Here is a 16,594-nt window from a genome sequence, read left to right on the forward strand (position 1 = left end):
TCTCCTACATGGGAAGAAACCTATGTGACAAAGATGAAGGAGATTTTCAGATGTAATTTGTCACAACTTCTTATTGTGTGATCCCAAATCACTGGTCTTGCTCTCTTAGGGCTACAAATAATATAGTACTTATTATACTACATAATCATCAGTCACTAATGTGATCATTAATGTATGTTAAAACACAGAAATCTGACGTTGTCAATATGCTGGTATTATTGGGTAAGAAAGCTGTTGGATAGCTTGAGATTTCATCAACCCTGGGATCACGAGAGGAAGATGATCACAAAGCACAGAGTCAGTCTTCTATTAGGGAATTCACCTACCTTGATCTTGTGACAGCACCTTTACCTGACTCTCCCCTTCCTTTCAATTTCCGAAAGTGAAAAGCTAGTAAAGCAACAGCCCTCCAACCATGAAGGAAGCATTTTCAAAGGGAGTGGAAGGAGACATTCACTGTTATCGTGTTGCCAGTGAAAATGTTCTCCTCCTTTCGGTAAATGCAAATGTCACTGATGATAATTTGCCTTTTTGCCTAACAAGTTTCTACTTAGATCTGAATAGGAGAGAAGATACATGACATAGGAAGTTAAAGGCTTAGAATGTGAGACATGTCAGTGGGTGCGCTTAAGGCAGCAATGCAGGTGGCCTTGCAACTTGCTTGGCATATGGATTATGATAAATAAACCACATGGCCTAGCAAAGAATGTCATAGTTAACAGTTGCAATTACAGATTCTTTGGGCAAACTGACGATTACTCAGAGCCCATACTTGCTGCATTTTAGAGCTGAGATTGCACATTTATTCTACAAATCCAGCTGCAATAACTCTCCTCTTCAATGCTCTTGGTCACAAGGTGATTGGTAGGTAGGTGGGACTAATAAAGATTTGATCACGTAGGAGTATATAGTGGGGAGCTTTGCTGAGAACTAAACAAATTAAATGATATCAGCAACTAACTGCTTCAGCTAGAAGTAATCTTCCATATCTAAACTTCCATAGCACTTTGTATTTTTATGATACTTTTTTATTTTTTAATTACAGTTAGACATACCTAGATAGTACTATCTAGTTCGGGGAAATTCAAGAAATTTGTCTTGAATGAATGACATGAACTTTTTCTTTGGATAGTATACTTGACCTTAAAAACTTGCCTCCTAATAGAATGGAAATGAATAAGTGTCAAAGGATTTTGAAAGTTGGTCTCAGAAGAGAGCAGGTTACATGGCTGACACTGTGGAGGATTCCTGTCTTTCAGTACTTGAAATTCTACTATTGGATCATTCTTCTTTAAGACCTCATGATTTTCATATTCCAGAAGCCCTTGTGAAAACATAGCCAGCTTGACCAAGTTGCCGTGGGAACAGATGCTGGATAAAGTGCATGAGATACAAGAGGATGAGGAGAAGGGAAGTGACCAAAATGGAAGAAAGGATTCCAAGATGGAAAGGAGTAGATAAACCACACCTTATTAACAGTTTCTTGTAATAGTACACTTGTTTGAAACTGCGTCAGCACTGCCAGAGAAACATATTTATTATTGGTCAGCTGGGTAAACTAGTTCAAATGTATTTTGGATGTTAATGTTTTTGGGTGATGGTATAGAAATCATGAGCAAATGAAATTTCTCAAACTTCACGGCTGATCAGCGGTGCTACAGTAACTTGTTTTTCCACCAAATCTTTTACCAGGACCTCTAATGAGAAGCAGAATCTTCTCACGTTGAGGTCAAATCCTTTTATTCCCTCTGTCCCCCCTCTTAATTGGATACGCAGGAACAGTGAAATGGCCAGAGGGCAGTGGGAAAGGACAGAGGAAGGTCGCAAGACAGTTTATTAATCTGTCTCTGAGTAACTCTTGAGAATTCACTAAAAGTGGAAGTCCCGGGGCCAGCTTTCTTTTGGGGTGAAAGAAGGAGGAGGAAAAAAGAGAGAGAAAGTGATTACAAAATATATACAGAATGCCTGCTTCACAGGCAGACCACCAAGGGTGGTCACTCAGGGACCTGTGAGACTAGATATTTTCACTCTTGTGTTTTGGGATTTGCTAGGATTACACCAAATGAAGCTGTCTGGGCTCTGCAGACTAGAGGCTAGAAAACACATCCTAACCTTTAAATAATAAAAATGGATGTGAGGCTGCCATTTCCAAAAAACAATATCTATGACTCTTCTAAGGAGAATTAATGCACAGGAAGATAGCATTCATTACACAGATCCTTGGAGGCAAAATATGATACAGCTCCAATCAGATTTTCTGGTTCTGGCCCGATGGACTTGTGCAGAGTCTGGATTTGAAGAGCCCTCAGTGTGAAGCCAGAGGGACCCAGCACAGCCAAGTGGTGGGTGTTAGGCTTCATTCCGCTTAAGTTAGGGACTCATGAAACTGCCTACTAATACGAATCTGAAAACAGCCTACGGCCAGTTTAGCCATGAACAAACTGTATATGGTTTATAAGTGGCAGGTGTTTCTCCTAAAGGCAATAAGGGAGAGAAGCTGTTTCTATCCCTCCAAGAGAACCAAAGTCGCGCTCCCATTCTAAGCTGCAGGGGTGGTGACAAGGGGCGAGTTTGCATTGGTCTTTGAAGGACTAGGTTTCCCTCCTTTAAGCTAATGTAGTTTTCAGAAAAGATGGACATGCCCAAGCCCCTTTATAGCTGAAATAATCCCCTTCACGGGTCTGTCTCAAAGAGACCTGGAAAAGCTGACAAAGTCACAATCCCTGGATGTGATGTTTTCATAATTTGAGAAAATGAAATTATGGAAAGGATTTTGCCTAATTCATTAGAGAGTCCTTTAATAAAGTGCTTAACTATTTCTTTGCGATTATTTGTGAGGTTTTATTGAAACACACTGAGTATTTTGCAAAAGGAAAGGTATCAATATTTCTCCCTTTCCCCCTTCAGGATTAGCACTGTGGTCTTTTCTCTTGGAACAAATAGTGGCCATTCTCCTTTACCCTCAGGATTCCTGAAAATGTCTCAACGTTATTGAAGAGGAACATTAAATGAGACGTATTTTTCTATGCTATATCCCAATTCAAAGAAAAGTTGAGATCTGATTTTGCAGTTTTCATTGCCTTTCATTGCCAAATATGAGAAATTGTCAGAGCCTTATCAGGAATGAAACTGGAGAATTGAAAACAAGAGTCTACAACTGATTTTATTCCTGTTTGGCAACTCACAGGGGGTCCTGAAGGCTCCAGGGCTAACATACATTTTCCAAAGAAGGAAAAATCCTTGCTAGTCCCTTTCAGGAGCCAGATAATGAAATAGGCAAAAGGAAGAACTATGAGGGGAATTTTATTGCCAAATTAATTGGTCCAAAAGAATTAATGTACCACGTTTAGGGCACGGCAGAGTGGAACTCAGCATGTTTTCAACTGCCTGTATCTTTTCCTTTTGGGTTCCCCATACCAGCTTCCTTTCATTTGAAGGCACAGGGAGGCAATAGGCAGAGGTGACATAATGGCAAGCATCTTTTGCTTATTCTTTAGGAAATGAAACAGACTTGCTTTATCCTGAAAGCTGCTCTGCTGTTTGTTGAGTACCCAGTGAGGATGAAGTTTGGGGAGGAAAGCTTGAGGAATGGACCAAATGCTTATGCTGTGGTCCAGTCACTGCTATCCAGTATAAGTGGCTTTTCTCTTCTATTTGCATTTAAAGAACCATAGGGAGGGTTGGTTTTGGTCACATAAGAGGCTTTCATTAAATGAGACAATTACGATGATAGCGGGGATATTAATATTTTTTTTCATTATGACTATGTTTCAATTCCCTATTTGGTACTATACAGTAGGACTATGCACCGTTCTTATAATGATGTCTCCCAATTTATTATAGGCAGCTTAACTTAGTTTTCACTTTCTATGCTGCCAACCTACCAGGAAGATATTTTTCAAATATGCTTTTTTTTTAAAAAAAAAAGTTGACTTAGATATAAATGGCAACAGCTTATAGAATATAAACATACTTGCTGCCTTAATATTACAGGTGCAAGTGCTCCCTTGTACTTGGAAGTGCTGGGTGACATCCTAAATTCTGAATGAAAGTATGGCATGTACCTGGGATGAGGCGTCTTCTTGTGCTAAGGATGTTAGGCTGCAGTGCAGATGTGGTCCCCTGCTAGGTTTTATTACAGAGGAAATTCATTCTCACCATTAGTTACAAAGAAGAGCTTACAGCTTTCAAATAGGCATGTCAGCCCCCTGGTAGCATGGCCCTGAGTAACTAAGATAAAAGCTTTGTTATCTGGAATTCAGAATGAAAGGGAGTCCCTTATAGGCCACACATAGTCAGATAGAACTAAGACCCTAAGCAGGCAGACTCCAGCTTTAAGTGCACGTGCACGTGCCCTTGGTAGCTCTTCCTGCGTGCATGTCCCCAGGGCTCAGGTAGAGTCTCAGACCTGTGCCCCATCCGTTACTGTTATCTAATCTTTTTGTTAACTGATTGAGGATTTAGATGTTACTATTCCCTAAGACATATGTATTTGAATACTACTTTCAAGTACTAAAGAAAGGGTGGTATCTTTCAATTCACACTGGACACCTAGACACTTTTCATTTTCATAAAATGAGCCCTGCATTGCAACAGTGTATAAAGACTTATATGGCGGAATTTTATCATGGTCCTCAATTCTCTCTTCCTCTTTGTACCCAAAAAAGAAAACAGATGGCACAATAACTATTTCCAGAAATTCTCGAAATAACCTAATTTTCGTTATTAGTTTAACACGGTCATTCATTTGAAGATGTATTTTGAAAACTGAGATTCTATATAAAAATTTGGTGGTTGACCCATATACACCATTATAAGTTGGCCTCTGATAGCTAGTGAAATTGCTAAAGATTCATGTTCCCAATTCTGCCCTGGCTTCCACATAAAGAATGGAATTTTAATTGGGCTGGGGGACAGCACAGATAAGGAAGTCTCAGAAAGAAGAAATTAATCATAGTAATAAAACAACTCAGGGGCTCAGGTGAATAGAAAGCATGTAGGCTCAACAAAGCAAAATTAAACTTAATAAACTATTACTACTCAATGAATTTACATGGATAAATCTATACAGCTGTCTTAGCATGTGGCTTTTTAGTTTATCTGGACTCTTCCAGTGAGAGTTCCAAAGAAAAAGATGGGGTCACTGAGTCTACAGGACTTAGGACAAATAAACTGAAGACATAGGATGATTCTAAAGTAAATTCTTAAAATTTAGAGAGTAAATAATCTTATGTACACAGTATGCAGCATCTTTATGAACCACAAAAAAATAAATCTTATTTTTCAGAATTACCTCAGTCGATCAGAATTTGAAAAGGCTATGACAAAAGATTCAGTGCATAAAGAAGTAACAATATGAAGCATCTAAGGCAAGCATAATAAACATTTACTTCTTTAAACATTTTTCAAAGAGAAAGGAAAACATTGTTTTGTTTTGAGCCATCCACCTGAATTTCAAGATGACTGTTTTTGCCAAATGTTCTTTATTCATTTCAAAAAAAAAAAAAAAAATCAAAGACTCAGGAAATCAACTGTTGCTATGAATTCTGTTTTCTAGTATTAACAATGTTCCCTGAATTGTGTGTGCATTTACCTGCTGGTGTCCAAATGCACCAGCGTTATTATGAAGAGAAATGGGTCACACAGATTGGGATCAAAATAATTTCAAAAGGGAGGTATGGAGATAACCAAATGGGTATAGGGTATACCAATTTTCAAAAAAATCATAATGCATTTGCACACATGTAAGCAGTAAAACAATCCAACTAAGTTTGAGAAATAGCCTATAGCATTAGCACTTTAGTGTCTTTTGTCTATTAATTCTTCTGGTGTCGACAAGTAAGTGTAGTTTAATAGGATGTCTGTTTATGACAAAGCTGACTGAATCATTTTTAATAAGGCTGATATGCTCCTACGTGTATTTACTAAAATTAAGTGGAATTTGAGATTTGTGTGTGTTGCCGAGTGTACTTGTATAAATTCAGAGCATCAATCTGGAACATGCTTTGGGGAGCACATTTCACTTGCTACAGTATGTTCAGAGATCCATGCCAAGGGAGAGTTCTACTTCTGCCTCTTTGATCATTTAGCTTCCTGTAGCCCTGGGTGCCTAGTCTACAAATCAGGGCATTTGCAGGACTTCTCAGAACCAAGTGGCTGGCAAGAGTCATCCTCCAGCTCTGCTCTTCTTCCTCTAGGCAGGTGCACTTAAAACACCTTCACACTGCAACTGGATTCATGAATATTTTGAATAGCATGTTGGGACAAAGATTCATCACAACCTCCAAAACATAGTCTGTATGCCTCTCCTAAAGTTTTGTTTTTGCGTTTTCATGCCCAGATCTTCTTCTCATGTCCTGAAATGTCAAAGCTCCCCAAACGTTACCAAGGATAAAGGTCTCAGAGTGCTTGGGGCAGGACATGTGTAGCTTGAGGACCCAGCAACTTTCACCCTCTAGGTGCTTATTTTCAGATGCAGCACAAAATGAAAGTTCAATCTCATCTTCTCTGAAATGGCTACTATGTCTGGAAATCTAGTTTGGGTTGTAAGACAACATGGAACGTGGTCAGTACCATGACCTAGGGGCTAAATCCGGCCCAACACCTTCTTTTCTATAGCCCCAGAGCTAGAATGGTTTCAGGAGGATAAACAAAACAAGAGTGATAGATATGGTGTGACATGTGAAAAGTGTATGACATTCAAATTTCAGTGTCTCTAAATAAAGTTTTACTGGAACACAGACATGCACATTCACTTATGTATTGTCTATGGCCATTTCCCACTACCATGGCGAAGTTGAGTAGCTGCTACAGAGACCAGATGTGGCCCCTACGGTCAAAAATACTTGCTGTCTGGGCCTTTAAAGAAATAGTTTGTCAACCCCTGGTATAGAATAAAGGGTAGCTTTGGGGTTAATAGGATCACAAGGATCCAGTCACTCCAACAGAAACTAGTCCATTGTGGTTCAGTAGGAAATACAAAATATAAACCTTCAATAATATGAGAAATCTGTGCTTCTTTTTGTTGTGCTTGCCAGCATTATTTTTCTTTTGAAATAACAATGGAGAGCATAAAGAATTATTTCCCCACTCCAGGAAACAATGTGTGTCAATGGTCATTATTCTCACAAATTACATGGAAAGAGATTATCACACAGCCCACCCAGAATCCACTCACACAGTCTCTCAGTTTTTGCCTCTTTTCTCAGCTATTCCTCCACTTTGTATTCTGCCTGCACATTGGTTGGGGTGTACCAGTCTATTTACAGACCTGGAGATAACAGCAGCTTTCCCCACAAACAGCTCCCTACAACTAAAAGGAAGTGGCAGTATTCAAAACAACGTTTTGAATAAAAGGAACTAGGATCCCTTCAACTACAGAAGCAACATTTGCTTTGCCATTTCTATTAGTGTAGAAAGAAATAACTATATTTGATTCCAAGGCCAGCTATGGAGGGGCTGGCGATGGGGAGAAGGAAGGAAAGATAAAAGGAAAAGAAACTGGAGAGAATATTTTTAAGCTGGCCTTCTCCATCTCTCAGTGAAAGATTCAGATGTAGTGGAAAGCATATATCGTACCCTGATATTTGTGCTATTTGGCAACCAACTAGCTTTAAGTAGTGTCGTAAGACCTTTGAATAAAATAGCACTTTATTCACTCAGAATTACTATGTGTGTATGTTGCTTGTAAATGATAACGTGCCCTTAAAAGCTTGTCTTTTAAGCTTCTCTTCCACTTGCTCTTGGCTACATGAGTCTGCTTTGTGATTATATGCTGAGTCTGGTGATGGAAAGTTGTACCATCCTCAAAATAGGCAATTCTTGGTTGACTCTGGAAAATCTTTTCAACTCATCAGAATTTTACCAGAGGTGACATTTCTATCCCTGCTGCAAAAGTACCTGTGAAAAACTGTGACCTTTTAATCCTCTGTGTTGTCTCAGTCTTCATCAGAGCAAAGTCATTGTCCAAAAGGTTATCATTTGTTTTCCCTGAAGATCCTATATCATCTGAAACAAGCTCCTAGCAATCAACTACTCAGTTGATGGATATGGAATAAATACCTGTCACAGTATTATAAGTGCTGTTGTAGAATCAGAAAATGATTAGCTATGACCCTTCTCTTTCAGGTGTCTGCAATCACACTGAGAAGGCAGAGGTCACACACATGGAATATATAAGCATTTTACTCACATGAAAATTTAAGCAGAAGCATAAAAAGAGTTGAGAAAGGAAATAAATTACTTTGAGAGAAGAGGACATGAGAATTATCTACAATCCAGGCATTGTAGGAGTATAGGATCTTGATAAACAGAGGGGAAAGTGGGCATTTCCTAGTGAACAGAATACACTGGATGAAAGCAAGAACAAAGTATTACCTAAGTCAGTGTTGATGTCTCAAAGGAGAAAAGAATATTGAGGGAAAAAATATATATATTACCAGAGCTAGTTTGAGGCCAGACCAAGGCTGGCACTGAAAACAAGTGAAGTAGATACATGATGATTTATGAAATAGAACACAAGGTATATTAGAGAGTTTGGAGAAATAAAGAGCTATAAGGCTTCTGCTGGAATTTAGTCATAAAATGATAGAGCATAAATTAAATACTAATAGTATGAATGGAGAGGAAGAGTGAAGCTGATGAGTTTGTCAAAAAGAAAGAAACAAAGAGAAGACTCAGAAATAAATGTCCTAGTGTGAGAGATTAGAAGGATGGTTGTAATTACTGGGATATTTGTTATAGTTAGAATGGGGGCCAATGGAGGCCTGGAGAGTATATCGATTCCTGATGCACCAAGTCTGAGGAAGTGGAAAGCTATATCTAACTGGAGCAGTCCCAAGGTCATTTAAAGATCTGTGACTAGCTCATTATTAACCTACAAGACAGGAGATGCCGACTTAGACACTATCCACTTGGAGTTGATAACTACTCCATTTAGTATATGAGCCCAAGAAGACACAGATAAAATCTTGACAGCCCTTAGGTTTACCATGAGAGACATAAAGAGGGGTCAGATATTTTGGGGAAAAATAAACATAGGAATGAGTTATATCATCACATAAGCTAATGAAGTAGAGCTTTTCAAGAGGGTGTTCAAGAGAGAAACACACATACATGTATACACACACAACTCAAGGAAAGTGAGGACTAAAAAAGACATGGAGGATTAAGAAGGTCATTGGTAACCCTCCAAAGTACAGTTTCAGTTTAGTGTTGGGATACAAACTGGACTGTCCCCAGACCTGCCTTAGTGGAGCTCTTTATTCCTATTTTAATAATATGTGTTCCAATTCATTTTTAATTCCCTTATAGTGATTTGTATTTGTTCCTTTATTTCTATTTTTATTTTGTCATTTTGTTTATTTAACTCTCTGTCTAGGAATTTATCTTATTTTGCTACACAAAGTAGCCCGTCTGCTGTCATTTTGAACCTGTGGGAAGCTCGTCATCAGCATGATGGTGACCTTGACTCCCTGGCCTGTGCCCTTGAAGAGATTGGGAGGACACACACGAAACTCTCGAACATTAAGGAATCCCAGCTCGATGAAGCCGACTTCAGCTACAGCAGGCAAAATGGACTCTAGTTCCACTTCCTCTCATGAGAGAGTGATGGCCAACTTCGGGACATTTGCTTTACAGGGGAAAGAAAGAGGCGGCTTTCTGCCCAGTGGCATTTGGGGAATTCAGCCTTCAATTACAATCAGTGAGCATCCCTGATTGAAGAAACTGCATTTTATATAGGTAAAATATGTTAATAGGGAAAAGTACAAGCTCTCTTAAATATATGTGTCTCCTCTGAAGCCACACTCCGGTTCACAGTTGAGGAACTTCTCAGATTTGGAGTGGCAAGGATAAAAGCGAGGGCGTATCTAGATAGAAGTAACTGTGGGACAAGATGAGCTACAGCAAAGCTGGGAAGGCAGAGATTGAATAAGTGCATGTTTTGCAACAGATTTTTAATGATGTGCCCCAAAGGACCAGCTGATTCTGGCACCAGATTGCCTGAGTTTTCTACCAACTGGCATCTGGGATGCCGGCAATCATTGTCAACTGACTTTTAGAAGTGAAACACGGTTGCCAACCCATCTGTAGGACTTCAACAGCGTCAAGGAGGGCATTTAGAATTTCGAATCTGAGTACACCACACCAGCACCAATTCCCTATCTATCCTAGCCACTTAATGGAAACAAGATCAAGAGGTAGAGAGATCACAAGCTAGCTCTAGCAGCGTACCTACCCCTCCTTCATTTTCTCCAAGGACCAAATCTATCCACATTCTTTCTTCCCCTTCCTTACCCATTACACTAGGGGGAAGGTTTCAAGGAGCATAGACTTTTCAATATGGAAATTTATTTTTTTCTAACTCAAAGCAGGACCATCTCTATTCCCAGCTAAGCCACGCAAATTGCAAAAGCTATCAGAACACAGCTTATCATACAGATTTAGAGACCAGGGAGGTCAAATCAGGTCCAAGGAAACATGAACTGCAGATGCCATAGGCCTCAAATAAGCTGTTATTCTAGGATGCAGGTGTTGATTTAGTTCCCCAGTACAGTTGTTATGAAGGGATGAGGGGGTTTACTGTCCTTCACAATCCAGTTCTTGAATTTTCTAGCCTTTTGGTACTATGTTATCACAGACTCTCTCCATGGGGCTATAGGTCATCCTTGTTTTGCCTCTTGGGAAATTAGCAGATGGTCTTTGCTCTAAATGATATCCGAGTACATAGACCTGAGGAATACCTCTACCACAATGTCTCAGAAACCATATGCATTGTTCAAGGAGCCTTCAAGCTCCGATAATTCAACCTCACCAAGTATGCTTTCTTTCCAGGACCATTAATATATTATTTTACATTTTAAATGAGAGGCAGTGATACTGTGGAGAATTGAAATCCACGGATAGTACATGACCCCCATCTTAACACTTCACTCCATCTTTTATCCTATTTAATCATTTTTGACAAGATGTCCTGGTAGATTACAGATGAACAGATTTGCTCCTGATTATCTTTTGGTGGATGTTTTAATTAGCTGTCCAGAATCAGGACAACCAAAGTCAAGGACCTAGATTAACCACAAAGTTGATTAGCTACTTAGAGGTTGGCTCCATTAGAATAAAAATAGTCAGGGAATGGGGGAGGTAGGGAGTACTTGGCAGTAGGTATGTGATCAACTTTTTAAACAACGTTTTTGTAGATCCCATGTTTAAAAAAATGTGAATCTCCACCTAAGTGAAAAATACTTAAAAAAAATAGGTTGAATTTATATCCTGGGTAAGGCATTGAAGAAGTAACTCTTGAATGTGTTGGCCATTCTCTCTAATGAATGTGTGGTATATAAGGTCACCTGTAACTGATGGAAGGCTTTGCTACATGAAATTCAAAAAGCATCTTCCTTTTCTCAGGAACCAAAGGCATATTATACAGAACAAACAAGTCCTCTTAGAACTGTTGAGCATATTTTCAAAATACCATAACTAGATCAGGAAAATACCCTTTTTGCTAGTATACTCTACTTTTTTATTCCTTCTAGGGAGCAAAAGACAGAAAGCATCAAAGTGTTAATCATTTAACATAATGATGGGATATAATTTCTGAGATAGAAGTGGAAGTAGATGGTCGTCCACCCAGAATAAACCAGAGGGTTGATTGGCATGAGTGGTATGCAGAAAGAATCTACATTAAACTGTTGAATAGGAACTTACAGAAAGTACAGTGGAGAGCATATGTTGTTATCCATCTTGGAGGATTTTTGTTTTAAACATCCTATCCTTTTTTCCTCTTCCCTTCTAATTGGCCTTATAATTGTTTTTATCTATTCTGTGAATCCACACAGATTTTTTTTAGATTTTTGATATATTTTTTATATTTTAAAACAGATGAAAAATGTTAATGTTTCCCCTAGAATCTATCCAGATTATTTTAAGATAAGAATTTATTATCAATCCCTGACTGTCTAGAATTTCCTCCCATGTGTTTATTCTTTTTTTTTTCTTTGGCCTGGGTTTTATAAATAAATGCACTTGATCACCATATCACTTGGAGTGATAAAGGAAGCAAAGGAACATGATTCATCTCGGATTTCAGTCCAAGGTTCAAATCCATCTTTCAGTCCATTTTGTTTCCTCTTTACATTTCTCCTACTTATTTCTGCTAGGACTCTACGTAGGATTTGTACAGGTTTTCTACAGCTTGAGATTCCATGGCTATTGCATGTCAGGATTGTGCAGTATTTTACAAAAGAATTCCAAAGAGAACCCATGTTTTTGAGATTTACAGACCAAGATGTATGTGTGTGTGTGTGTGTGTGTGTGTGTGTGTGTGTGTGTGTGTGTGTGTGTGTGTGTGTGTGTGTGTGTGTGTGTGTGTGTGTGTGTGTGTGTGTGTGTGTGGCAGGGAGTATGAAACTGCAGATCAGATGGACTTAGCTGGCACTTGAACTTGTGCTACTCACTGTAACCTAAACCCTGGTTCAATTTTAATATTTTCATATCACAACACAAATGCCTCTCTTGAAAGAGATTTACTCATCAGCCTAAGTGCTTACTTTCGAAGTCTTATTGTCCTAGTGCAAAATGAAAAAAGAAATTAAAGGTGGTCTTTCATACTTGGTAGGTTACTTAAAATTTTTACAGAATAGCCCACTTAATGCCAAATCTTTCAGTCCTCAGAAGCATTTAAGTCTAATAGTCCTGCTTTAAACATGACTTAAAAGGATGCCACCAAAATGGTGCCCTTCCCAGCTTAACCAGACTGCAGTCTCATAAAGTTAATTTACAGTTTTTACAATGTCGCTTGTGCAGTCCTCCTAGTTTACATTAAAAATCCTTTAAGCCAAAAGGAAGCTCTCTCTCTGGATTTAAAGGCAAACTTCCCTTACCGGTGCAGGAAGTCTCATAAAATTCAGATGTACTCCCACAAAAATTTTACCGGCCTTTTTGTAAGAGATGAATAGGAATTGACACAGTTCTCCTTAATGAGGGGAACTTCTCCCTTTTGTTTGTTATTTTTATCTTCAGCTGCAGGTGTTCTCCTTTGCCACACCCCTTGTCATTTTCCTTTCAGTTGACTTTGAGAGAGGATATGAAATCCAATCACTAAAACAGGGTTCTCTTTGGATTAAAAGTTCTGGATTTATTGCAGCTGTTTCCCTTGATAGACATTCTCAACATCCGAATTGATAAGCAAAGGTAGAATATTAAAAAGATAGTTGGTTGAAGATGGTATTCTCCACTTGTCAAACGTCTGGCCAATCTACCTGTGAATTTCAAAACATTACAGAATCTTTTGATGTGCTTTTGGTTTTCCTTTTTTGCCATTTTCTCTTCAATTTCTTAATCCCTCTGTAAAGGTGTTGAGTCAGATGTGTTGAAGGTGAAGTTCTCTCGAGGGTCTTTGTTCCAGAACCCCGAAGGTCACAGGAACCGTGAAGGAGCTGAGAAACGTGCTTTTCTGGCCCATTGTGTGGCTCATTTTCATTAAGTTTCCTCATGAAACATTGCAGAGTTCTGAATCCTTGGTAACTCCCATTGACTGGACTAGGGGTGACATCCACAGCAAATGGGAGAACAAAATATACTGTCCTACAGATAGTGACACATTTTCTTATCCCTCTGGTGTTAGCTACCATAGCACTGTATTTGCAAAATCGATGCTTTAGCCAAACGCTGAATGGCCACCGTTTCCGCCGTTTCCACTGTTTCGTCTGCATAGAATTTTCCTGAACTACAAGCAAAAATGTATTTTGTCAAATGTCACAAAGTGAAAATGTTACTAATCTTAGATGTGTTGCATATTTTGTGTTTTTACTTTCCAAACTCTTTCAAAAGCTGCAGTTATAAAGCTGTTTGGCTGTGTTGACAGCATGTGGTGTTTTTTGCAAAAGTAATTCTAGGAGAGCCAGTGTCTACCATGGACTCCTCACATCCCCAGCTCCGGTCTCATCAACAAAATCGAGATGGCAATTTGTATGCTGTGATTTTTTCAAAAGAGAAAAGGGGATGGAAATCAGACCTGGCCGTTAGTCACTAGTGTGTAGTACTGTGATCTGAAGTAGGAAATTTAACTCACATAGAATAATTGTGGTTTTTGAAGCAGCTACTTTGATTTTTCCTTTTTCTGTGAAGATCATGGATTTGGAATGTCTTCACGAGGTGGATTTAAGACAGTAACACTAAACTCTAAGTCTTAGAACCCACCCTCCATCTGAACCCAAAGATGAAAAAGGCAGTAAGCTTCATGTTTAGGCCTAAGCTTAAAAATTTCCTCCCCCCATCCCTATTATTGAGTTCAGCAAGGGGTACTTTTTTTTCCCCAAAAAAAAGTTGAATTAGAAAATATATAACTAAATTTGGTAATGTAGTTCTTTGCATGAATGGAAATGCGTGACAAATAATTTTACAAAAGGCATGATTACAGTGAAAATGTCCTTTTGCTTCAAATTGTACTCACCCCAAAAGTATTTCCCTATCTCAAGCATTACTTACATCCAAAATGGACAAATTATACAATTCCATTAAAATTGGATATATAGGATAGAAACTTGACTGTGATTCTATTGAATCGTGATATTTGAGGAGAGTTTGTAAGCAGAATATCATGCCTGCTGTCCCATTACTGGAACAGATATTGCAATCAGAAATAGATCTAATAATTCTAATACCCCTCCATTAGCAGCTCTGATGATACTGAAGGGAGATTCACCCCTTAGCAGGAGGCTTCCATTTAAGCCTTAACAGAGGGTGACTAAAATATTTCAATCAGAAACACCTTCCAAGGCCTGCCCTACATGATGCTGGCCACTCCCATTCAAAACTTCTCTATAAGAAGGTGGGAAACACTCCATCTGCGGGAATTTTCCAGTAAGGAAAACAGTATTCTCCCTTTCTAAATTGGAATAAAGACTGACTTAACATTTCCCATTCTTCAGAATTGTATCTAATTGGTGCATGCAATCCAGTAAGTCTCGACCTAGAAATATTGCAAATATAAGCAGTTAGAGGAAAACGCTGATTCTCCTGACCCAAACTCCAAAAAATATACATATATATATATGAGTAATGGTTTACCTCCATTTCTGTATGGAAGAATTTAAAAAACAGACTTCATTTTGTTCTGTTTATTTTGGGAAAGTGTGTGTGTGTGTGTGTGTGTGTGTGTGTGTGTGTGTGTGTGTGTGTGTGTGTGTGTGTGTGTGTGTGTGTGTGTGTGTGTGTGTGTGTGTGTGTGTGTGTGTGTGTGTCGGGGATGGGGAGGGTGGTTCTTTCAAGTGACTCATATCTCAAACCCATTCCACCCTCAACTTTCATTTGATGTGTTCAAAGCCGAAAAAAAGAAAAAAGCAGAACTGAATACTTAATTTGACATGAAGCTGAAGGAGTGAACAAACCAGAGGAGAGAGTTTGAATAAAGCATGGCCTTGGCTTCATACCACACTTTTTGTGCCTTGTATTATCAATGTAAATTCTGAATGTTGTACAGTAAATACTTGGATGGACTTCTTAGAAAAGGCTGCACTGGCTTCTTTTTCAGCACATGTACATATCTATAAATATATATACCTATATATTTGGTAATGCCAAACAGCTGTGTTATATTGTATTGAACAAAAATGGACGGTTTGGATGTTTTATGTAGAGTTTGCAAAAAAAAACTGGATGATTACAGACTTTTCAAGATAAATGTACAGACGTAAATTACTGCATATCAGTTATTTATGAATAAAGAGTCTTTTATTGACATTTTAGGATACTGCACGAGTGGAACTTTGAACTGCCAATGAGGATCCCCTCTACACACCTCCTGCCACAGTCAGCCAGGGGCTGGAATGCCCTTCACATCAAGGGCAATTTCCTAATACCTGCTATATATTGAACCTAATTTCTCCTTCTGTCCTCAAGAAGGAGTTTAAAATGAGGCAAATGGAAGCAAAGATGAGATGATTTTTTTTTTTTTTTTGAGATGATCTTCTAAATATTCCTACTCCACTCCGACACACACACACACCACTATCCTTGGGATATAGTTTAGTATACTCTGAGATACCCGCCATACCATAAGTGGGATACCATTCATCTTTTTCCTCAAAATGCCTGCATTATTTTTACAGACACTCTAGAAAGTGTTCTGCCTCTCCATGGGAAGACGTTAAGAAAATAAGTACATTGCTGCACATTTCAAATACATCTTCACAGACTGAATCTGTTTTGAATGGTTTTTAAAATGCCAAAAGTTCCCAAGAATTCGATCATAACTACTTACAACTCGTTGGAGCCATTTTAAACAGTATGATTTACTAGAAGATGGTTTCTGATCTGCTTCAACTAGTTGGTTATCAATGAAAAGGTCAAAAGTTGGCTTAAACCAAGTGTTTTCCAAATTTGGTTTTTTAAACCATTTTCACAGAAAGGTAACAGGTTTTTTCCCCCACGTTGGAAATCTACAGAATAAAATGAAATATCATTCTCTAGATACTCTAGATTTCTGAAAACCTTTATGTGTATGATGGAGCTAGTGTATGTGATGGAGCTCTAAGAGGGGAGGAGTACAGGCAACATTTCCTCAACTTTTGGGGGATCATCTGATGGGACTTAG

At 38.6% G+C, this 16,594-nt stretch overlaps 1 protein-coding gene across 1 annotated transcript in view; it reads left to right on the forward strand.

Moving 5' to 3' along the window:
• UNC5D (unc-5 netrin receptor D) overlaps positions 1-12,291 on the forward strand; it is a 288,529-nt gene extending 276,238 nt beyond the window's left edge. Inside the window, exon 17 of the mRNA XM_036838629.1 lies at positions 9,380-12,291. Coding sequence (XP_036694524.1) covers positions 9,380-9,584 — 205 coding nt within the window. The 3' untranslated portion in view covers positions 9,585-12,291. The remainder of the gene's footprint in view (positions 1-9,379) is intronic.
• Positions 12,292-16,594: the final 4,303 nt, after the last annotated feature.

The sequence above is a fragment of the Balaenoptera musculus genome, chromosome 21 (genome assembly GCF_009873245.2).
Source record: "Balaenoptera musculus isolate JJ_BM4_2016_0621 chromosome 21, mBalMus1.pri.v3, whole genome shotgun sequence".
In the NCBI taxonomy this organism is placed as follows: domain Eukaryota; kingdom Metazoa; phylum Chordata; class Mammalia; order Artiodactyla; family Balaenopteridae; genus Balaenoptera; species Balaenoptera musculus.